The 25,168-nt window shown below is 38.2% G+C and overlaps 1 protein-coding gene across 1 annotated transcript; it reads left to right on the top strand.

Annotated features, from left to right (window-relative positions):
* Positions 1 to 540: 540 nt before the first annotated feature.
* On the top strand, positions 541 to 20,881 carry slc2a1b (solute carrier family 2 member 1b). The gene is made up of 10 exons (XM_031739850.2): positions 541 to 1,027; positions 10,536 to 10,631; positions 14,938 to 15,098; positions 15,207 to 15,447; positions 15,568 to 15,730; positions 15,824 to 16,011; positions 16,135 to 16,239; positions 16,405 to 16,506; positions 16,601 to 16,804; positions 18,030 to 20,881. The coding sequence occupies exons 1-10, from the start codon at positions 1,013 to 1,015 to the stop codon at positions 18,225 to 18,227; spliced, it is 1,473 nt and encodes a 490-aa protein (XP_031595710.1). The 5' UTR covers positions 541 to 1,012; the 3' UTR covers positions 18,228 to 20,881.
* The last annotated feature ends 4,287 nt before the right edge of the window (positions 20,882 to 25,168 follow it).

Here is a 25,168-nt window from a genome sequence, read left to right as displayed (position 1 = left end):
TCAAATTGATGCCATAGGCATATCTACTAGATCGAGGGGTACCACTGGCCCCTGCCAGTATTTTTATTTTTATATTCTTTGTTTTCTTTTCTTCAATGTTGTGTATACAAAATTCACAATATAAGGCCTGCACTATGAGCACATGGCACTTTTACTTGAAGTATTTTGTTTTCTTATCATAGACTGTACGATTTTATTTTTTATTTGGGAATAACATAATACTATCTATCTATCTATCTATCTATCTATCTATCTATCTATCTATCTATCTATCTATCTATCTATCTATCCTTTCATATGCACTTCATACGTTAAAGAAAATATAAATTTTGTAGTTATTGGTAAAAACAGCTGAAAGAATTAGCATTAGAAACTTACATTTTTGATCTGTAATTCAACAAGAAAGTACGACAGTCATAACTCAACCTCCACCACAGCGTGCGTGCAGTCTCACCACGCGTCCTCCCTGCCTCTGATGCCCATCATTGGCTGCATACAGGACCAACCCTCATTGTTGCACCACGCCTACCTTATTGCGTCAGAAACAAATTGTATATGAACAGTAAACCGGCTCATGTGCACAAGAGCTGTTTTCATAATCGTGACAGCGGTACTACTCCAGCATCAAAACATACTTAGGATTCATCCGGGAAAACTTTACCCATCATCGAAGCTGTAAATTAAAGCTGAAGCTCGTAAGTTACAAAAGAAGCAGGAGGCAAATAACGGGAGCGGATCTCCAGCCACATCGTCCCCGGCTTTTTTCTTTTTATATAACAGAAAGACCTCTGAATAATTTCTTCATTGGAAAGAAAGCAAAAAGAACTGGACTGAAGTTTGAGGTCATTTCCGCGGAACAAAAACTTTTGGAGATGACTGATTTGTGAACGAAACCCACCGGGACACCCCCAGGAAGTTGTTCCATCGCATTCAGCTCCCACAAAAGAAAAGCCGAAACAAAGAAGAAGAAGACGTAGAAGAGGAAAAAGAAGAAATAACTCCCTGCACTGCCATGGATCAAGGAAAGGTAATTAAACTTCACTGCTTCACTCCTTGTCAAACCTGTTCGGTGTGTGTTAGCTTCGTTCAGTCCGTGAACAAGAGCTTAAGCGCTCACAGGACGCTTCTCCTAAATGTGGCGTCAGCCAGGATGCAGCTAATATTTATATTCTGGGGTGAACCCGGTGACCTGCTATACTGCTACAAGTCATCTTTTTAAGTGCATTTTCATGTCTTTATTGGGTTATTTACGCACAACCTTAGTTATGGTCTATTATTTTATTACTATGGTATTAATAAGGGGCTTTTAAGGGTTATCGCTCACTGTTTGGCGTCACGTCGCACATGTGGTCGTCATCGCCATGTGGCATTTTGGGGCATTCAGGATCCAGCCCAGTGTCTGTGACACTTTTGAGCCAACCTAAACAATAAAATAAATAAAAATAATAATATAATAATCTCTTCCTCTCTGTGTATATATAACCACATACTTTAAAGCTCAAGTTGATGGTTACTTGTCTTTGTCTTTTTCCAGCGACATATATATATCTATCTATCTATAAGTATATACACATATATATATATATATATATATATATATATATATATATATATATATATATATATATATATATATATATATATATATATATATATACATATATATATATATATATATATATATATATATATATATATATGTATATATATATATATATATATATATATATATATATATATATATATATATATATATATATATATATATATATGTATATATATGTGTGTGTATATATATATATATATATATGTATGTGTGTGTGTGTGTGTGTGTGTGTGTGTGTGTGTGTGTGTGTGTGTGTGTGTGTGTGTGTTAGGGCCTAAAATATTTGTGCCAAGAGGTGTCATGTGAAATATGGTATCTTATCTGCATGAAACTTTTGCAACTCCCTCACTTTGTCACTTTGTAAATGCAAAAAAACATAAATGGAAGGTAAAATTTAGGGGCTCATCACAGTCTCCTTACACTCTTTTATTGTGTCTTTCTGTCCCAATAACTACAGAACAATGAAAAAAAATTATACACCTGTAAAAGAGCTGAAAAGATAAATGAACAAATCATCTTCTGGTAATTTTCCTTTAGTGGAAGGTCAAAAGCTCTCCAGGTTGTGTCAGTTTTTGTATATGGAGGAAAAACCCCAATCCATGTAACACTATACTGCAAAATTTTCCAACAGGAACAAAGCAAAAAGCATTCCAAAGTAAAGGCTTGCCAGTGTCTTACACCCCAGGATACAACTTTGTTTTACTACAAATATCAATATCATGATATTGTTCCTGAACTTACAGTCAAAGTTGATTAATATTTAATATTAAGTATTTGTTTAGGTACCTGCACAAAATGTGGATTATGATTCAGTATTTGATGCCATAATTTTAATAGGGGATTTTTTTTATGATTGAATTCTTCCTTGAAACAAGATGAGAGGCACTGCCATGTGTCAGCCTTCCATACGTGTGTGCGGTTGTGATGCACTATTTGTCACTGCAGTCTGGAGCTTAGGGAGTCTATTCCTGTAAAAAGTCTACTTGAAATACATATATACACATACATGGACATTATAAATTAAAACTTTTACAGCAGGAAAATAATCTCAAAGTAAAAATAATTCATGTCAATATGCCATGTGTTTTAGGTCTTGAATCAATTTAGCTGTTGCTACTTGAGGCTATAATAATAATAATGATAGTAATGTAATAAAAATAAAAATCTAGCATTTAGTATAATGTGAAGCAACAAATCCTCAAAAGTAGTCCTGTGTAATCAACAATCCTGTCAGCTGAATATTACATGTAATTTACATATCATTATTATTAATGTATCCAGATGTAATAATCATTTCAATGTGTTTTTTTTCTCACCAATTGTCATGCTGTTGGACAGTTTCATTTTTTACAAATAAATGTTATTGTGTAGGTATCATTTCATTGCTTTTTGGATAAAAAGGACCAAATATCCAAGATTGGTTCTCAGACATATGATAATTTCAGACTTTCTCCATCATCAGTTTACACTGATTAAAAACAAAAAACTAACAACCACATTTTGGGCACTTTTGCTCAACTTGTCCAGATTGGTGACATGAGTGATGAACTCTAACTATTGTCAGCATCTACTAATTGCCTAATCAGTTATCAGCTCATGTTTTTGGATTTCAGACTGGTGATTAGACAATCTAAAGGTATCACTCAGTTTTCGTTATAGACTGTGATGCTCATTGTTCAGGAAGTAAGCCGGACTTATCTGCCGCCTGATAATCTTGTCTCCGTCCTCGTGTGGCTTTTTGGTCACCATTTGCATGCAGCGCAGTGAGGCACGTAGGCAAAGGACTTCAGTCTTCTCCCCCCTCCTACTTTCTCATTGATGTAAGCCCATTTAAACCCAGTGGAGCTGCACCAGGGCAGCTCAGTGTGACATGGTGGTCACAAAATGTTTCCTTAGCTGTTTGTTTCATATCTTCATGCTATTTTTCACTGGTCGCTTCGCTTTGCTATTGTGGCCTATCAGCTGGATGGGTTGCAGTTGACATGATGGGAAAAGTTCTCACTGTTCCCACTTTGCACTGTGACATGAACACATCAGATTTCCAAAGAAAGTGAGAGCTCACCAAGGGAATACACAGTTGCCAACTCCAGGATTGTGAAGCTTGGAGCTTTCTCCTCACAGGCGCTGTTCACGTCATCTTTGCGATTTGTTACTTCCAGCACTGTAGTTGTGCACATGTGGGCTTATTGATAGCTCGTGCTCAGGATTTTCATACCTGGCTTAGCATTGCTTTGGACTGTTTACAGAAATGACCGACTGTAGACAGAGTTATAAGTACTAGGTGTGGTCCTGTTAATTTCTCACATTGGACTTTGCCCCGGTGTATTGATTGTGAATTTGTGGTTTGTAGTTCCAACTTAAACAACTTCATTTTTTTAAAATCTTGATTCAGTTTTACTCTTATCTTAAATCAAATTTTGGTTAAGTCGGCCACTAAAGCACATAAAATATGTTGGTTATCTGTATTTTTTTCTCTTTTCCTGCCATCGTCATCATCTAGAGAGAAAAATCCTGAATGACAGGTTTGTTTTGAACTGAAAAGGCTCACCAGCCTTTTTATTTCTCTCTACAAAGAATGAAATGCTGTTTTGGGCCAAGTATAAGGTTGATCTGCTGTGGTTTAAATGAGAGGCCCTTTAAAATGTCAAATTCCTGACAGCCTTAACAGCAGGTATTTTGATTGGGAATCCAGTGCCAAAAAACAGCCTCACATTGTACAGACTTAATCGCACCCGATTGATTCCTCTACGTCCTCAGCCTTTCAGGCAATTGCCAGTTCCTGCTGTCTTTAAGACAGTCCAGTAGATTAACTTTCATCTGCGTGACTAGTTCTCTTCAGTATGTCTTATAATGTAACTGTCAGCCATGTATTAATGGGGCATAATGAGGCTTTACTGTAAAACTGGGGATTAAGAGATCCAGGAGGGTTTTAATTGAGATGAACAGGGAAGCAGGAGTTCATGTTTAATTCACTTTCATTAGTGCTCACTGTACTGCATCATCCCCACCTCTGGTCACCCTGCAAATTACTGTTGAAGTACAGTGTCCCTTTGGGTTTCTTTTGACATCATTTTTCCACTGGGATTAGCTCAATTTAACAAATCAGATCTGACCGAGGGCATTACTTTTATGTCTGACCTTTAAATGTCTGGTCTCACCTCTGACTGTCCAGCAGAAACAGCCCAAACTGTCTGTTGTATTCATTTATTTATGCAGGTTAAAAAGATATAGGACTAAAGTATGCAGTATTTACTACCCAGGAATATACTTTTGTTTCTTTGTCTGAGAATTATATCATTAATACACATCCAGCATCAATATTCTTGTATTTATTGTAATCACTATTCTACCTATTCGCTTCTGGATATATTATTCCTTCTTTTAAATATACTGATACTGACAATAATGCTTAGTCTTTGGAACATGTGAACAGTTATTTAAACTTTGACTCGTGTCTTCTGGTGTTTATTTTGCATTTAACAGCTGACATCCAACTTAAGATGATATAGTAAATAAAGGACCACTTACTGTAAACAAGCTTTTATTAGTGTACAGGAAAAACATTTTTTGTTTCAATAGTGAGATTGCCAAGCATAGAGCACAGCTATAAATACATTTTATCTGATCTCACTTGAGCTTGGCAGAAATTTCATTGGTACTGGTAGATAAGGCATTAACGGGCACTCCTGAAGTTTTGTTTACTTTAAGTGTACAGCATTTAGAGGTAAAATATTTCTTTAAGGAAAGGGTCACAGGACAAACATGTAACATGTAGGTGAATGACAACAACTATAACAGAAACAACACAGTAAGAGTATACTCTGTATTAGGATCTACTAAACTAAACTGTCATTATTGCAGTATTTATGGGTTTGTGTCATGTGTTTTTAATTGCATAACATGCAGACTTTGGAGTTTACATACCATAATAAATACAGTGCAAGTATCTATGTCTACCATAGTGTCTGGGCTGTGAGGTCTAGAATATAATGTCAAGGGTGTATTTTTACTTTTTCTCCTTATAAGAAGCATGGAATTTATTTGGAAGCTGCGCTCACAGAGCACGATGTGCTGTTTCAGTCAGGTGACTTTAGGAGGAGGGCTCATATTGGGTTCCCTACAGCAGTGTAAGCTGAGACTGCAGCGGTGACCTGGAGTGGTGGAGGGACGTGATGGTAGGTGTGTAAACCACACCATGACTCTAGCACGCACTGACAAGAGAGAAACCTCTTGGAGTGCGGCTGTGATCAGTTACAGCAGTGTCCAAAAGACCTTATTGAGTTTTGGCAGGGAGTAAAATGTTACAACTTCCTAGATGGGTTTTTTCCGATGGCCCCCTTTTTAAAAAATGCTCAGGGTTTCAGGCTTCTGTTAGGGTTTTTTAAGTGAAATTATCTCCTCATATTCGGCACACACATACCTGCTTCTGAAGAAATTCTGTCTGATTTGAGTTTACACTTCTGCTGTGCTACATATAAAAGGGAAATGTACTTTTAGTTCAATATCTTGTAACTAGGTCAGTAACTAACGATGCTCTATTTTAAAAATAGTCTGATATATTTATAAATTATAAATTATTGCTTCTGCAGAATGCATATTTTGATCGATAACTTTCTTGTATTAGTAAAAGGTCTACTTCTTTAGCACTATATAGAACCGGTTAGTATTATTTTTATAGTTGCTGCAGCTACAATATCTGTGAACAGTTACTTTTGGTGTTGGTTGTCTGCACCTCGTTGCTTCAGTGGTCTTTGCAGCACTGTTAGATTTCCTGTTGACACTATTTTGTGGCCAATTTTCTTTAAATATTTATTTTATCACAACGCCCTGCGGTTCCAAAGTTTTACGTCACCCTCATGTCAGCTGGTTTTGTTTATCAGAGCTCAAATTTCCTTTTCCTCTTTGGCTTTTTGTGTTTAAGCAGATTAGATGCTTAACTGAACAAAGAGACACTATATTGTTAAAAAAAATAGTTGTAGGAAGTGAGGATTCAATGTCATTATTCATGTCTGTTGAATTTCAACTTTTTAGAAGGTTCTGGATGTTGTTGTTGTGTGGTTGCATAGATCCTAATTTGGGGAACAAATCTTTATGTCTTTTAGACATTTATACAGTGAAAGTGCCTAAAGGTTTTCTAGGGGTTAAGAACAGGAGCAGCGTGGAGCTGCTAATGTGCTAATATTTGCTCAAATCCACATTTTGTGCTTTTCCATTTCAGCAGGTTGTTTTAATAATTCTTTATGAGCTCTGATGTCTGTCTGTTTACACTCAGGAAGAGCAGCAAGCTAAGGGCTGCCAAGCAACCAGGGCTACCATAAACAGCATTAATTGTTTACCACAGCCATGACTCGGCAGATTTTTCCTCACTGCACATGCATTTGGGTGCTTTACTTTGTCCATGCAAAGAGGGAACATTTGCATGTATCTAGAGCATATTTAAGTCAAATAAAGGTGTGGGAGGAGGAAAGTAATGATACTTTGACCCCAGGATCCATGTTTTGTGTTTTCTTTGTAAGATTCTTTCTTTTTATACCTTTGAAAGTTAAAAAAAAAAGATTTCTAAGCATTTAATGGCATACTTGTAAACTCAAAACTTTTTCATCTATATCTGAAAAGTGCGTGTTAAGTTCTGTCTGTCTTCTGTTACCGTCACAGACACAGTGTTATCTTTTCTGCATTTTCTTTTACAGTTCTTTAGAATTGCTTTTGAATATTTGTGGTAGCACCGCCCCAGAGTGTGAATTCCTGTAATCAGAGCCGACTGTTAAGCGCTGTGGTATGCAGTGTGTGATGACCAGCACTTGTCATGCCTTTCTGAGCCGTAAACAAACATAAAGAGTCCATTTGTAAATGTAAACACAGGTGAAGGCTGCCTTATATATGTCGAGAGAGAGAGAGATTATTTTAAGTTGGAGAGGTGAAGCAAGAGCAGAGGAGCCGTCGCCACTGAGGTTTTAAACATAGAGTAGAGTTGTTTTGGGTGTGACTTCATTGTTTCCTCTTTGAGAAAGCCATCCATTATACTGCTCTTCTCATTTCTATGTGCAAGTAATCTCACCTATAAGTGGTTTAACGGAAACTTGGATGAGTCATTTTGGGCAAATTGTTGAACAAATACCTTCTTTTTAATTTCCAGCCTGATAAAATGTTGTCAAGTATAAAAATGATTGGCTTGCACAGAAACACCTATATGCTGAAGGTAAAGATGTTACAGAGAGGTTTTCAATTTCCCTTGGACACATGCTGCTCTCCCTACTTTTTTTTTTTTTTGCAGCTTTACATTTTTTTGCAGATAATTGCAGCTGTTCCCAAAAGGGGACATAAACAAACTCAAAGCATGATTTTCCCCAAAGGGAGCAGTCAAGATTTAGCTGTTTATAGTAAAAAACAGCTGGTAGGTCACTGAATTGCCTGTTTTCTTTTTTGTAGCTCTAACTAAGAGACATCAGTCATGATTGGTCTGCTCGTTGGCCCACAGTGTTGAAAAGAGCGTGTATATCTATGTTTATACACACATATATGAACCTAGTGACCCTCCCTAGACATGCTTCCGAGAAGAGCTGCTATTGGCTCAGAGGCGTAGGCTGGTCTGTAAATGACTTCAGCCAAGCCCTCATTTTTTTCTTTTCTTCTTTGGTTTGAGCAGAGCTTAAGTTACTGCCTCTCAAAACACATACAGAATTGTTTTCTTCTTCCTGCTCTGGAGGAGGAACTTCAGCCCTCATAAAAAACAGTTTTAGATGTAACCAAGATGCCTACAACACAAAGAAATACCTGTGTTTAAATACCTGCGGCATTACAGAGCTGATTACAGGCGCAGTCCTTTCAAATCCTTTATGAGGAATGTTTTGGTTTTTTTTTTAAAAGAAACCTGTTGGGCTGTTTTAAGGAAGGGGATTATTAATCAGAGGGGAGATTTTTTTTAAAAAAGTTCATATTTAATAATATTTATAATCTGAGTAGCTGTATCCAGGTAAGATTATGAGATAAATATGGTCTCATTTAAACAGTGATTCATGCAAAGGTATTCTAGTAGAATGTAAGAATAATATATGACTGAGGCAGGCCATGTGAGGTTACACTTACCACACATACCACACATACCAACCAGGAGAAATACAAGGCTTCAACAGGCTGAAGTTAAGTGAAATTGGGCAGCTATAATCTGAAACCAAAAACATAGGCTTATCACAAGAATCTGAGTTCTGAGTTCAACAACACAAATCAATGGAACCAATCAGCCTTGTGTTAGCAGTCCAGGTGACTGATGACGTAATCATGAGGAAATCTTTTCTTGGCAACTCTTGGGCCCCTAAATACCATTCATTCACCTTTGAATGCCACAGCCTATCTGAGTGTTGTTGGTTATGTGCTTTCCTTTTTGGCCATAATTGACAGTCTTCTGATGGCCACCACCAGAGAGATAAAAATAGAAGTAATCTGAAATGGTAGTCACGAACACCACGATTCACATTCACCAGATCGGAATGTTGTAGAACATCACTGAGATGTGGACAATGGCACATTGTTATGGTTCCCTCATAAAGATTCTTGGTAAGAGCATTGTGAAATGTATTTCAAATTTTCTACCTGATTAGCTTTGTAAATTCGCTGCCCGTAAAATGTCATTCTGCACTACTCCATGTTAGACAAGGTGATTTTTCACCTCCTTTTTACCTCATGTTTGTTCATTTTACGAGCTTGACTTGTTGGACTTGAATGGCCATTGGAAACCTTTTCTGCTGGTGTTTCAAGGTGGAGTTGAGATTATTAAAAAATTAAATAGCTAAGCAAAGGAGAGATCCTTGATTTGTGTCTACTCTTAATCAGTTCAGTGGGTTTGAATATAAAAATACTTAAAACTAAAACTAGGTTTCTTCAGGATACTCAAGTTAAAACAATGACACTTTGAGGTGACATCTACTCTCATAAAGGTCAGATCCTTTGTTGCCAAAATACAAGGAAGGTATCTGTTATGAATCACTGTACCAAAGGATTTGGCACGAATCACACGGGGTAGGAAAAAAAAACATTAATCATCAACAAGATGACTGGTTTTAAGGAAATGAAGGATTGGAATAGTAAGCATCACCTTGATTTAATCGAAGTTTAATCTTGAGTATGTGAAGCCTTTTGAGATAAATAAGAAAATGCAATGTTAAGGTATACATTGGTATACCACAGAGGTGGTCATGTGCACAGTTACCTGAAGCAGAAATGATAAAAGGGGTCGGTGTTGGTGGACAGTAGCTCGAGGTGTTTGCTTCCCTGTCTGCGAACTGGAAACTGAGAGCGACATACCATGCACTGGTTTGTTAACTTCTTGGTATTCTTCTAATCTACTGGGCTCTGGTGAGATCAAGCTAAAAATGAACTGTAATAACAGGAATAAGAGCACAGACAATAAGATCAGTAGACCTGAGTCTGACCTGGACGTTTTTCACAAGGCAGCTTTACTCAGAAATCTGGAAAGCTTTGCAAAGGACAAACCTGTGACCCCCCTCAGATCTAAAAATGTTTGTGTGATCCATTATTCATCTCAGTCTGTTAATAACGTCTTCAACAGACATAGTTACAGCTCGAAGGTGGATTTCTCTCTCTCTTTTCTCTGTTTGTCTGTTTGGAATAAACATCTTTTATGCTCCATATTCACAGTTTTATGTACTGTAGCAGTATATTAAGTGTCTTTAAAATATTTCGGGAAATTTTAACAGTGTGTTCATGAAACATTATAATAACAACATCAGGGTGGAAAATGTACTTGTCATCAATTCCATTCTTGGTCAGTAAACTGAGATCTGTGGGATTTTCTGGGCAAGTAATGCTGTGTCAGCTCATGGACACAAATGTTTTTTAATCGCTTGATAAAATGTGATTAACTGGTCAGACTGGTCTCTTTACTGACAATATTTTCTCTGTTCTCTTTCAGCAAATAACGCTCCCATTGTTGATGAGTGTTGGAACTGCGGTGATTGGCTCCCTGCAGTTTGGCTACAACACAGGTGTTATCAACGCCCCTCAGAAGGTGAGCTATAAACTGTTTTATTACAAAAAGCTAAGGGAAAGTGAGGCATGAACAAGAGGCTGTTGTCATAAAGGTTCAAATTGAAAGTTTTTGGTTTCAACGGGTGTTCATTCAGTGTTTATTGTCATATCAGACGACGAAGGAACACAAAGTACAGCCTTCAGAATAACCATAAAATAACCAGGGTTTCCAAAAAACCTGAAGAGATCCAGAATCTCCGGGTCTGCAAAAATCAATCAAGCTAATCAAGTGCTTTCCAACTATCCAACTTTGTTCCACAGTTGGCTGTTAATTCACTCGCTGCCTTGAAGAACAGGGCAGAAAAGGGGGGGTGTAGGTTAAGAGGTGAGGTAATAATAGCTGAATTTAGGCCTAATGGGTCCAAGGACATCTGGATCAACAGAGAGCAGCAGAGAGTGTCTATGGCCAAACACAGACCTCTTCTGACCAGAAGCCAGCTGGGAAATGCTTGAGAATGAAATTTAGAAATGAAATTGAGGCAGACAGTGACTTATCCCCGTAACAAAAAGAAGATCACAAAAACAATGTTCCAAAGCCCCCCAGAAGACTAAGTCAGACAGTCGATTTATTAACAGGAAGGTACAGCAAAGACATTCATTTCCTAAGGAATGCCTGCGTCGCATTGCGTGTGAGTAACTACTGTCAGCTCAGTTTGCGTTGGTCTTAACACACCCTGTGGCTACTCAAACTACTCTCTGCAGGTAATAGGTGTGTCTCCAGACAGGCTAGAGCTCCACTCCTTTTATGTTATCTTTGACCCACACAGAGGTACTAGGAAGGAGGCCCAGACTGAGAGCCTCCTAAACTGAGCTGTTCTCTGTTATGCTCAACCTTGATGTGAAGGACCCTTTTCAATTAGAGGAGCTTTCAGTTCACTATATTCCTTTAATATTAATAAAAGTTGGCATGAAATAAAACTAAGAGTCTGATTAAAAGATATTAGCTTATCCTGATAGTTTAATTTTTTTTTTTTTTGAACTTTTAATTGCAAAGCAGGAAAACAACAGTCACCAACATATACATACACAGGACAGAGATGTACCTACATGTATGGCGGTCGTGGGAGTTAAGAAAAAAAGAAGAAGAAAAAAACAATAGCAATAATATTAAACAATGAAAAAGGCTAACAATCGTCCCTTTGTTGCCAGGCTAAATCCCGTAAGCCTGATTTCAACCTCTGAGCAGAAGGAGTGTCCAGATGGGCCAAAAGGGGGTCCCATGTGCGGTAGAAAAGGAAAGCTTTGTCCATAAGCGCTGTAGAGAAGGCTTGATAGTTTAATTAACTAGTAGTGTGTACTCTAAAATATGTAAAAGAAAAATAATTAAAGCGCATAAACCATAAAATGTGTTAAATCGTCACAACTGTGAAGCTGAGTGAAGGATTTTAGCTGAAAAATGGACTAATTGAGTTCAGTTTCTGTTGATTGACACTGCTAATAAGTCTAGACCTGCACACAGTCTTATGTTATTTTCAAGAATAAAATATCACGAATCGTTGCTAATGGTGTTCAAATCTTTCTCTACACTATTAGCAACACGTGTTCATCGTCATATAATCACCTACTGCGTGTCTTGTGAGTGGCACAGTGAGGAGCTGTGGTGGTAATTATTACATACTGGGCTAGTGTGAACCTGTCCCCTTGATTCCCCTTCCCAAAAAACCAGCCTAGTTCTTAAGCTTACAGACACACGGAAACACATGTCTGAGCAATGGCACATGGAAATAGTAAAGACTAATTATGACCTCTAAGGCTACAATTTTACAAAAAAGGTTGTTTTTTTATAGTAGCAGAACCTAAGATTATCTCCACCATCTCTTTCTTCAGTTCATATGTGTTAAAGGCTGCAGTAATGCTGCTACTGGCTGTGACGCAAGCCTTGTACTGTGTTGGAGTGTCTCTGATTAGATACGCCTTTTCAAGGGCCTTGTTCGGGCTGTCCTGTGCTCCTGCCATTGAATGTTTGCCTGATCAGCACTTGAATGTAGGCTCATTGGATGTATTGCAGGAGGGAGGGGGCTTTACTTTTCTTTAAAGATTTCTCCTTTTGAAACAATATAACTATGTAGTTCACATCTATTTTAGTGCTTTTTAATTAGAAAGGTCTTAAAACAAGAGAAACTATGTTATTGTTGCCTTTTTCAGTATTTTTATCCTGTGCATGCTGAATACAGTGCTTACCTTGACAGCCTCTTCCCCAGCCAGTTTCATCACCAAGGCTGAAGGCCGGTCAGCATGAATAGACGGTTTTCACAATGTGTACTTTAAGCCAGCTGGTGGTTTGGATTGTGTAGCCTATTGAGATTAGAGAACAAAACCCAATTATGTAACTTTTCAAGGGCCACCTTGTAATTTGTCGCTAACAAGTTAAAGTTAGTGAGACTTTTAAAGTAACCATTAAAAGATGGCAGTGAAAAAAAAAATGTATAAGATGTTGTTTGTAGAGTTGAAAAGACTGTTTCATCACTCAAACCTGGAGTTTGCTTTTAGTTTTGCAGAGCTCTTTCTTTGGTTTTTCAGATCAAACTGTTAATGCAGGCAGTGATGAAGCTTCAAAAACCCACAGAAAAACTACACGGTCCAGCACAAATTTCAAAACTAAGTTAGTTGACAAGTAGTTTGAGGATTTAGGAGCCTAATGAGCCAGATGCTTTCCTTTAGGAGTTGGTAGAGACCAAAACGGGAGCCTTGGAACTTAATTTAAGATTCACCTGTGCCCAGGATGTGCCTTTCACTCTTCAGCTCATACCTAGTTCATACCAGTTTACCTCTGGTTTTTATTTCTGTTCCACAGGTTTTGCGTTTTAGTGTCTGTAGCTTTAAAAGCAGATAGGCTGGCCACGCCCCCTTTTAGGGAACAGTACCTTCCCTGATGGTGTCATGGAAACCAGTGAAATAGGAGAGCTAATAAAGCTGGTAATACAAACACAACGTGCCTGAAACAGAACTGGACTACAACGTTTTAGAGTAACACTAAATTTAAAAAAGGAGAAAAATAAAATGGCAAGCTGCAGTTTATTAAGATAGTCATTTATTAATCTAAGGATAAAGGAAAAAAGTTATATTGTGTTGGTCTTTGATTTGCGAATGTAATGAAAAGACCAAAAAGAGATGACTTTGCATAGTACATCTCCTTTTAAGACAGTGAATAAGGCCTTACCTTAAAATGTCTTACTACCAAATGAGAGCTTGTGTTGCTCTGTAATCCTGAATGCATAAGTAAACAACTGTGTGCAACAGGCTTCATATGAACTTAAAAGCTGATGGAGTTCATGTGTAAATATACATAGTTTTCTCCTTACTCCTTTGCTCTTTCCCATCAGCTTTGCTAAACTACAGCACTTAAGTAAAGTACTTATTTATGTTTGATCTCTGCTTGCATAAACTCTGTGAACGTGTTCTTCTAAATAAAGCAGGTTTTAAAGGGCAGACGTGATGGGATGAAGGTCAGGGGGAGAGTACAGTATATGATAACATACATACTTATCACCAACAAGGTCTTGTGAGTGTAAGTTGATAGTGGATGTGACCCAGGCTCCGTGTTAACAGTGTCAGAGTGTCATTTAATATGTATCCCTCCACTACAGAAAAGCCCTTGACAAGCCAAAGCCTCCTATTCATAACTGCTTTATAAGGACATCTCAGAGTTTTTGTTTTTTTTTTCCACATGCCGTCACTGAGCTCTAGTACATTACGATCTCCGGGACTAGATTAACTGCAGAGTGCCTCAAAAAAACCTGCTGCACGAGCTCAAAGGCACATGATCCAGAAGATCCAGACTTAGATTTTGGTTGCTGTAGAACTATTCTGGTGAAGTCATTTACGGGGCGTTGTGGACTGGTTAGTGACCTTTTTAAATCATGCCAGAGGTGTCAGCGTCACACACATAAACAGAAGCAGGCATTGCTATTTAAGCACCGTCACCCGCACTCCTGGGTGTGTTTGTCAACAAAGTTGTCTGGGATGTGGTGACACAGTGAAGGGAGGGGACGTGAAACCTGACACCCGTGTCTGATAAACTTCCTGGTGGCCAGGAAATGCTGGTGATTATACAGTGCTGCCATCAGCTGGCTGTGAAGTGGCATTTCAGCTATGTGGCAGGGTTCAGAAGAGGAAAATCTAAAGCGTGTCATCTGATGCACACATGTTTATTTAACTGGAATGATCACATTACAACTATGACAACAGTGGGACATGTGGATGTGTTTAATGATTCTGTGTGATAGATTTTGATCCTGTTTATAGTCCTTGGAAAAAAAAGTAACAATGAAATGTGCCTTTCTTAGATTATTGAGAACTTCATCAATCAAACGTGGTCTCATCGTTACAATGAGCCCATTTCCAAAACCTCCCTGACAGCTGTGTGGTCCATCGCTGTTGCTATCTTCTCTGTCGGTGGCATCTTTGGTTCCTTCTCAGTTGGACTCTTTGTTAACCGCTTGGGAAGGTAAACACACTAAGTCACTGCTAGTATTAAACAGCATGTTAGTGCTTTGCTGAGAGCCTGCCTGCATTTAATTTGTCTAAACTGTATCTTGTTCTTTGATGTCTACAGGAGGAACTCTATGCTCATGGCCAATATTCTGGCTTTTATTTCAGCCGTTCTGATGGGTTTTTCAAAGATGGCAAAGTCGTGGGAAATGCTCATCATTGGCCGTTTTGTGGTTGGGCTGTACTGTGGCCTCTCCACAGGTTTCGTGCCCATGTATGTGGGTGAAATTTCCCCAACAGCCCTACGAGGAGCCCTGGGCACACTACACCAGCTGGGCATTGTAATTGGAATCCTCATTGCACAGGTTGGTGAATATGTGGCATTCGTAGTCTTGTGATATATGTCTTATCTTGTGATAAATTGTTTCTAATGGTGGTTGCTAGGAGCTGTGCAGGTGGTTCATTAGTGTCTGTGTGGGTTTTAGATATTTGGATTGGAAGCGATCATGGGCAACGACAACTTGTGGCCTCTCCTCCTGGCTTTCCTCTTCATCCCCGCTGTGATACAGTGCGTCCTGCTGCCTCTCTGCCCAGAGAGCCCCCGATTCCTGCTCATCAACAAGAACGAAGAGAACAAGGCCAAATCCGGTGAGCACATACATACAACTCATACAAGCCGGCATATGTGTAAACATAAGTTCATTTTAAATCATCTGTTGTTTTTTTTCTTACATGTTTCAGTGCTGAAGAAGCTCCGGGGCACCACAGATGTGAGCGCTGACATGCAGGAAATGAAGGAGGAGAGCCGGCAGATGATGAGGGAGAAGAAGGTGACCATCCTGGAGCTTTTCCGCTCGCCCCTCTACCGTCAGCCCCTCCTCATTGCTGTCATGCTGCAGCTCTCTCAGCAGCTGTCTGGTATTAACGCTGTAAGTTTCAAGACCAACATGTCATTCACATTATTCCCTCTAAAGACTGCCATTGAAATTGTGAAGTTGATATCAGGAGATGATATCCTGAACCAACCTACATGTCAACTTGTTTGTTTTTAGGTTTTCTACTACTCCACTAGTATCTTTGAGAAAGCTGGAGTTGAGCAGCCCGTTTATGCCACCATTGGAGCCGGTGTGGTTAATACAGCCTTCACTGTGGTGTCGGTGAGTACAGCAGTACACAAAATAGCATTACAGGTGTCAAAAACATCAGATTGTGTTCTACCAAAGCACAATTCAAAAATTATTGTGGTTCCTTGTAATCAGATTTGTGATACAAAGCATGTATATGGTACACTGACCTTTCTCCTCATCTCTTTGTGTTTGTAGCTGTTTGTCGTAGAACGTGCAGGACGCAGGTCTTTGCACCTACTGGGGCTGATGGGAATGGCTGGATCCGCCATCCTCATGACTATTGCTTTGGCTCTGCTGGTAGGTATATTCCTGACAAATGCACACTTCGGTGTCACCTGATTTATGACTTTGACGTGCAACTTTCAAAAACTTTCCTCTTGTATTTTTGCAGGATCAACTCAAATGGATGTCTTATGTAAGCATTGTAGCCATTTTTGCCTTTGTGGCATTCTTTGAGATTGGGCCGGGTCCCATCCCTTGGTTCATCGTGGCAGAGTTGTTCTCGCAGGGACCCAGGCCTTCAGCCATCGCTGTTGCTGGTTTTTCCAACTGGACAGCCAACTTTATAGTGGGAATGGGCTTCCAGTATGTTGCGGTGAGTAAAAGTACATAACTATCACAAAAACATAGACTCTTGCATTTGTTACTGACTGAATTTATTGGACTGGTTGTGTCAAATAGTAAAGCTGAACTAGGTTCTTCTTTATGATCACTTCCTCATTTTATACCAAAAGTCTGTCAGTGTAAATGAAATACATACTTTGTAGCCTGATTTGAGATATGAGTTGGGCTAGGGCTGTTCGATATAACGATATATATCGTTTCATATTACGCTATCGTTTGTTTCGTGGTGTCGCAAAATAAACTGTTTACGGCAATATTTTTTCATCGTTTTGATGGTCACTGTGGAATTAATGTCTCTCTTTCTCTTATATTTAATATAACCACACTACGGACGTACAAGTGACTGTTTTTATGTGTTGTCGTTAGCAACAACGACGGTAAAACCATCGCGTGGCTCCGCTCTCCGCTTGTTTATTTTCCACATAAACCTTTTACAATAAAGCTGAAGATCCTATTGAGATTTTTCAAAATAAACTGAATCACGTGAAATAGTATGCAGAGTGTTTACGGACGAGAAGCTAAAAAGAGCCGTCAGGTGCTAAAAAATACACTTTAGAACAGGCTTTTCCCCGCAACACATCGTGTAATAAATACTCACAAAGAATTGCGGCTATTTTAACTTATGTAACACTCGACTCCAGGTGCATGACGCCCAGCTGAAACACTTCACACAAGTCGAGTTGCATGAGATTCACAGAATTTACAGAAAATGTAACATTTTTGTGATATATATCGTTGTCGGGACGATAAATGTTTTATATCGGGATATGAGATTTTGGTCATATTGCACAGCCCTAAGTTGGGCCCTTTTTAAGCAAAACATTTCATTTGTTCTACAAACAGGCACAATTAAACCCAACATTTAGCTTCATCGTTATTAGGATTTTTATGATTGAAATCTGTATGTAAACCTATATAACCATATGTAATTATACATGTATATTGTATATTGAGGTAGGATCAAATGTTTCCCTTTAAGTCTATTTGTACCAACTCTTTCTTTGTTTAGTTATTCTTTATAGTGTATTTTGTTGTTATTTTAGTCATGTTCAAAATCAATCAATCAGTCAGTGCTTTTGTATGATACTGAGTTCAAGATACAAAACAGAATTGTGAAAGATGAATTGCTTCCAAGTACTAAGAAATAAGTTGATCAATCTAATATCTTTTGTTTTGCTTCTTGTGTCTCTTTGCAGGACGCGTGCGGTCCCTACGTCTTTGTCATTTTCACTGTGCTACTGGTCATATTCTTCATCTTCACTTACTTCAAAGTGCCAGAGACCAAGGGCCGGACATTTGATGATATCACGGCCGGCTTCCGTCAGACTTCTGCCATGGCAGAGAAGCACACACCGGAGGAGCTCAACAGCCTGGGAGCTGATTCGCAGCTCTGAGCGGCTGGCACTGAACTTTCTAACAAACTCTTTCTCAGATCAACAGCAAACGAGAAGAGTCTGATGACTAGAAGTAGACAGATACACTGATAGAATATTCTTCACACTGTCAGCACATTTCAGGTGTCCTCACCACCTAACAGAACAGACCTGTGTGAGTCGCTCTGCCACGACGGCTTCTGCTGCTCCTCTCATGTCACACATAGAAACAAGAACTCGATGAGCACCGTGTTGCTTGGCACAAAAATATACAGAGGAGAGTTTAGGATGGATGGGGAAGGTTTTAATATTTTTAAAGATATTTTTAAAGAAGGAAAAGCTGAGTCTGCAATCAACTGGCCTCTTTTAACATCTTTTTTTCTGTCACTAAATATTTTACTGATATGTGCTTATATTCTGTTCTGTCACCTGTTACAGTGATTTTTTTGCAACTATCTGGTTAAAGAGCGCTGTAGCTTAAGTTCACTGTGCAAAAAAATCTCTTTTTTAAGCAATCATACTGTATTGCTGTGTTACTGTACACTCTGGCACTGTTGATGCTGCACAACTTGACTATGTCACTCCACCAGATGGGGCACTGCCCTTACAAAAAGGTCCCAATGCTCTACTGAAAAGTAATAAGTTATTTATGTATCTTTTACAGAGAAAGTTGCTGCATACAAAAACTGTGAGATGATAAGAATGTTAATTTTTGCTTGATGAAATTTAGATTTGCAACAACACTTCACAAATTATACGTATTTGTAACTACTACTCTTTTTACTCTTTGTTAGTAGAAAACTATAGACCATTGTATTTTTTGTATCATATTTTTGCTCATGAGGCAATGATATCTAGATAAATATGCATAAAGAACCAAAATTTATTCTCCATTCCTGTATATTTTTTTTTTTACACCATTCCTTTTTCACAGTTCAAATGAAGAAATTGGAAATAGGGAACAGTATTTACACAGATCACTACCAGAGTGCTAAACTTGGCAGTGATGTTGAATAAATAAATCATCCATCCATGACATAAGTGCCCACTCACAATCAGCAGCCGCAAAACCAAAAGTCTGCCCCACAAAACCCAGAAAATGTGTCCGTTTAAGTGCCTGTCTAATACAACGCTCAGTCTTTCAGCCTTATCACTTTGGTACAGCTTCAGGTTAGACTAACCTGATCCAGACAGAGAGCTGCTTCTCTCTCGGTGTAGGATCTTCTCTCTCGGTATCTTTGTGGTGAGATTACCTCCTGAGCTAACATAGTCTGGTGAATTGTATTCAGAGCTGTCATGCATTCTCGTGTTACATACTGTTATTCTGTGACAAACAAAGGTTTTTTCATAAAAACAAAAAGAAAGAAAAAGGAAAATGTGGACCAAAATGAATGTCAGGCTTTTGGAAATCTTTCGTTGTTCTGAAACTGCTTTCATCTTTCTTGGGTCAAACATTCAGAACAACTTCATTACGGTCTGTGTGTGTCTGCAAGGTTTGTATTTTTGCTTTTATTTCTGAATTCTGCAGTATTGAGTAGCTCAAACTCTCTTTTGGTCATCTATTTTACTTAACTTACCTGTCTAGCTTAGGTAAATGCCCAAGTTGCTGTCAATTACTGCTGTATCATATGTTTAAATGCATAATTAGAGGAAAAATTACCCTTTAGCAGCACTTTATTATTCACATTTATATTATGCCTGATTTTATATCTATATATGTCAGGCATAATGAGATTCTTTCAACATATTTCTGACAGGGTGGAGTCTTTGTTACTAAAAACAGACTGAAGTACTGCTGATGGACTGCTTAATGTTATGTGAATGGAAAGAATTGCTGTTGTACCATTTGTTTATATTCATTACAGTTTTTGTGTACTCACCTAGAAAACGTGTGTGTAAATATGATAATATTCATTGGTAGATGAGAACACTGATCCAACTCAAACACAGTAGTCAAAATCCTTAAAATCATTCCATAATTCATTGTCGGTTATTTTGTATAGTAGCTCTTTAAAGCACAAATTTGCCTTTTTATTCCCATAGAAAGCATTCACTTTATTCACTGTGTGCCTTTGTGTTGCTTTCACACATCTTCAGCAATAAAATCATGTAAAGGCACCAGCAGACCACCACGCGAACAGATGCCTATTGCAAGTATAAAAACTGTATTTTATGTACATAGATTCACAAATCTGCTTGGGCATTGAATTTTTTTATGTGGCCTTTCGAAAATCTTGTGGCTCAGGTTGGTGGACTGAAAACATGGGATGTTGTAAATATCACTCGGTTAACCTTCACCCACTCCTACTGTCTGAAATCTTTACCTTTTCAAAGACCTTTTGATAGTTAAATTATTAGTACTGTAGTGATGTACATTGTTTTGCACCTAGATCTCTTTTACTGTATCTGTATCGTTTTGATTTGATGGCTGAATATACTGTTGTGGCTTCATGATACTATCATACTTTTCCAGAATTTACATCTTAGGATTGTTTTCAGTAGTGTTTGTGTTTTAGAGCACAGATCACATTGTAACATTTGTAATAGTGAAAATGTGTGTGTATGGTGTTGGAATGCTACTTTTGTTGGAGAAATATAAATTTGCTTGGTTGGTGCCGTGAGCAGTTTAATGGATGAAATAGTGGTGGCTTAATAAAAGAAATCACAAATATAAATCTGAAGTTTTTTGGCTCAGTTTTTAGCTTTTTTTTTTTTTTTACTTAACCAGGCAGCAACCTCAGTGGCTGAAAAATGAGGCAGAGCTACCAAAAACTGGAGTTCCTCTAGTGGCCACTTGAGGTTTGTTCAATCCCCATAAACTCCCCAACTTTACCCAAACCCTGCCCCTTGGTTACACTAAAAAGGGACTTGTTTGGTTATTTGATTTACTTGTTTGTTGGCCTGAATCTCCTCAGTTCTCTCTACAGTGAGGTCAATGAAAAGAATATGAGCTGTTGCTAACTGCCATGGCTAACCTCAAAATTGATGCAATTACATTTGGCAACATGCCTGACTTCACTCATTTCTTCTAGCCATCTGTAAAGTCAAGAGAACCACTTCATCATTTTTGTGCCTGTCAGAGACATCTTTTATTTCACCTTTATCAGATATAGTTTCTCTCCAGAGCTGCAGTCACACACCCACAAACATTAGAATGTGATAATTATCCATCATCTTTGACCTTTAACATTTAAACTGTCAGCAAAGAAAACTTGAGAACAAATTGAGAACAAATAATGCATTTTGAAATCCTGGTTTGTTCCTGTGAATTTTTTCTACAATTCTCAAGGTCACCGAGAGTCAAATACAGACTAATGAGATACAGGAGAGGCCCTGGAAAATACAAGTATTTGAATATGTTTGATCATGCACTGGCACATGGGCATTCATTGCCTATCAGGCAGCTAGGCAGCCTGAACCTTCAAGGTGGAACAAAGAACAGGGGCCCTCAGTCCACGGGACTCTCGGTGCAACTTCCCTATCTACCTCCCTTGTTATTATGAATATAAATCCCACACACTCCGTGATGGATTAGATCAGCCAGTTCACAGACATGTTTGCGGTTAAATGTAACTATGACATTGTTTCTTGTCCCGCTGTTATTGATTACAGTGAGAGGGAAGGAGGGAGGGTAGGAAAATCCTCAGAGGTCAAAAGATGTTCTGCACACAGGGTTAGCTGACCCCTGTTGTAAAGCAAATTTATACATTTCCTCAGATCAGAGTTGTGCATGCAAATTTGTTAGCAGCCTCTGTGTTTGATGATCTTCTCTGTTTCCTAATCCACTGTATTTATTCATATTTATATCCTTTAAATGTCTTAATCTATTGTAAAACCTGCTCTCACAGTGAGACAGAAACAGATGGTTGGAAATTTAAGCTCAGCTCATATCTTTACAAAACATTATTGTGGCTTTAACTACCGAGGCGAATCCAGGTAAAAACTAAAGCTTGAAAAAAAAATTATAATAAAACCCAAACTGTAGCTTTGAATCAGCAGCATGTGGCTTATGTAACCAAACCACAAATCAATAACAGGCAGCAGATGTTTTATAACTTATCTCCAAACCCACATACAGAATCCAAAAGCTATAAACTCACATACGTGAGATGAATGACTCGGATTTAACTGATTATGAAAATGAGACACAAAGGAAATCGATACATGGATAGTGAGAGAAATGAGGAATTGGTGTTGACTTAAAGTCGATCCAACAGGAGTACTACAAGACAATCAGATCAGCTGTGGAGCAACCATTAGAGGCATGGGTGTTGTCTCTGTAGGCCAACAGCGCCAAACTCTCTGTGATCTCACCACATCAGTGGTCCTAAAGGGTTTCTAAAGGGTGCCTGGTGCTGTTTTAAAATGAAAAAAAGCTTGGCTTTAAGCAGAATGGGATCATCAGCAAACCTAGGAAGTCAACAAGAACCACGTTGTGTCGATTTGGCTTTGAGTAAGATATTTGACCCCTGGCTGCTCTGAGGCAAACTGCTCAGCAGCCAATACTAACACAGTGGTGCTTTCAGAGGAGAATGGACATCAAACAGGTGGATCTGGACAAGGGGATATACAGCTCTTCCCCGGAGAAATAAATGTCAGGGTGAGAGACAGCTGAGAGAGTGTATGAAGAAAGGTTTTAACAGAACACAACAATCCAGCTGCAGTATGACTGATTAGCTTGCAGGATCGAAGTAGGATGTTTTTGTATGGAGCTTGTTCCTAGACAGAAAATTACTCTTGTGCTTAAGACGCTCCTCAGAGATCACTGTAGTTCCAGGCTGTATGATATAAACAAAACCTACCAACAATTAACTGAGATTTACAGGTTTAAAAGACCACCTACTCTAACTGAAGTGGATTGAGCGCTCTTGTGCATCATTCCTATTGCATCTGATTTGGCAGAGTTGGAGGTGGCATTGAAAATGAGAAAGAATGGGTTTGATCAAATCAGTCTTAACTTTACAGTTTTAATTTGACAGAATTTGACAAGTTCTCTTTTTAAAAAAGTTTCTTTTTTTATTTTAACTCTTTCACGCACAGTGGCCACTACAGTGGACAGCTATTCAAAGGCTGTTTTCTTGTATTTGTGTCAGTGTTGATGGTATACTTGCACATAAACCACTACATTGGACACTGATGTGTCACTCCATACCAAATTCATAAGTCAAAATGTATGTTGTCCACCTAAGTGGACATGTAAAAAACTCTTTGAAAAGTACATGTTTAAAAAAAATGAAGTTCAAAAGTCTTTTTTTCATGCCTAAAGATGAATAAAAATACTTAAGAAAAAAATCCTGATTGAGGTTGTCAGAATTCATGCATGAAAGGGCTAAAGAGAGCCCCCTTCAACTGTGAAACTGTTACTGATGTTATTTTCAGGTGGGCATTTAAAAGAATCGCCTCTGGTTCAAGGAGGAAAAAGCTTTGTCCTTTGCCTCAGGGAAGTATTGTTGGTGGGGGACAAATTCATTCATTAATTTTTTTGGTTAAGATGTGCTTGAGGTGAACAATACTCCAAAAAACAGTTTTAATCTTTAAAGATTTAAGATTAATTACACTTTGTAACTTTGGAAAATATCACTGCTCCACTTCCAGGAATCTTACACTTACTTCGGGAGCAGGACTCCTGATACTCCAGGCTTTATCTTATCTCTCTCTGCAGGTTGTAATTTTCATACCAGAAGCAGTTATAAAAAACCTGCACACACAAATTTGTGTGCAAATCATGCATATGAAGGTTTCCCTCACAAATCAGTGATTTATCAAAATTTCCATACCTGAATTTGTTTATACTAAACAAGTAAATCTAGAAGTGACCATACGTACAAACAAATGCATTGTTTGTATGTATGGAAACATGATCGGAAACATTGAATAATATACACTGTATTTTCTATTATATGGTAATATTAAATATTGCATGGTTCTGTAACCACTATTTTTAATTTTTTTTTTTTTTGTTTCTTCATAGCAACACCTCAGTATCCCAGCTTACTGAAAAGACTGCCTACTTTGACTGAAGTGGATGGAGGACTCTTGGCCATCTAATTTTATAGAGTTGCAGTTAATGTTGAGAACAGACTCAATAACATCAATGCTGACTTCAGTGTTTTAAAGCGGTCTCAGTTTTACAGTTTTTATAAGGCAGAACCTCTTTTGTTGGATGGGTTCAAGGTGACTTTTTATTTCCTTTAAATTTTTGGAGCTCATGTTTGTTCCACTTTGATTTTACAGTTACAGAGCTCTTACTGATTTAATTTTATGGTGGACATATGAGAAAGTAGCCTCAGGTTCAAGCAGGAATAATCTGTGTCCTTGACTCAAGGGAAACATCCAGAGTGGGGTACAAAGCTTATCCATTTAGTGTTTTGTTTACCAGTTCTTGAGATGAACAATTCCCCAAATAAAATCATTACCTTCCTGATTCTATAATATAATTTTCTTACACGTATCTCAGAAACAGGAAAATTCCAATTTTTCTCCTCCAGGCGTTCCTCCTCTCAGGCTGTGTTACAATATTTGCGTTATGTTATCTTTCGCTGCAGGAAGTAATTTCAGACCAGAAACTTGTGGCTACGTGACACAGTTACATAAAGTCTTTAGAGTCAGGTGTTTGCATTCAGGCAGAACTTTAAGATGCATAATTTAATTTTGCTGTTTATAAGCACAGGAGCTGCTCTTTATTATGAGTATCTGACTGACATGAGCTGCGTGCTAAATCTCTATCACATACTGTGCTGTGTGTACGACATACTGTGCCGATTGCCACAGTATGATTTTTTAGTAGTTATCATGCTAGAAATATAGGTTAATCAATTATTATGAATTGCTTTAATAGAGAAAAAACTGATTTGCAAAATTGTTTGTTTTGCAGATCTTTCTGAAGATTTTTCACTGTCTTACATAATTGATTTAATTCTCTCACCTCCATAATTGTGTTGCCTTGCATTGTGAGAAAATAA

Source organism: Oreochromis aureus, linkage group 5, assembly GCF_013358895.1.
Source record: "Oreochromis aureus strain Israel breed Guangdong linkage group 5, ZZ_aureus, whole genome shotgun sequence".
NCBI classification, from domain to species: domain Eukaryota; kingdom Metazoa; phylum Chordata; class Actinopteri; order Cichliformes; family Cichlidae; genus Oreochromis; species Oreochromis aureus.
This window is presented reverse-complemented; position numbering and strand designations above follow the sequence as displayed.

Excerpts from the sequence above, each read along its gene's own strand:
- slc2a1b (XM_031739850.2), top strand. Across the intron at positions 15,731-15,823 it reads AGAGAACAAGGCCAAATCCG|TGCTGAAGAAGCTCCGGGGC; the intron begins GTGAGCACATAC and ends TACATGTTTCAG. Across the intron at positions 16,012-16,134 it reads AGCTGTCTGGTATTAACGCT|GTTTTCTACTACTCCACTAG; the intron begins GTAAGTTTCAAG and ends GTTTGTTTTTAG.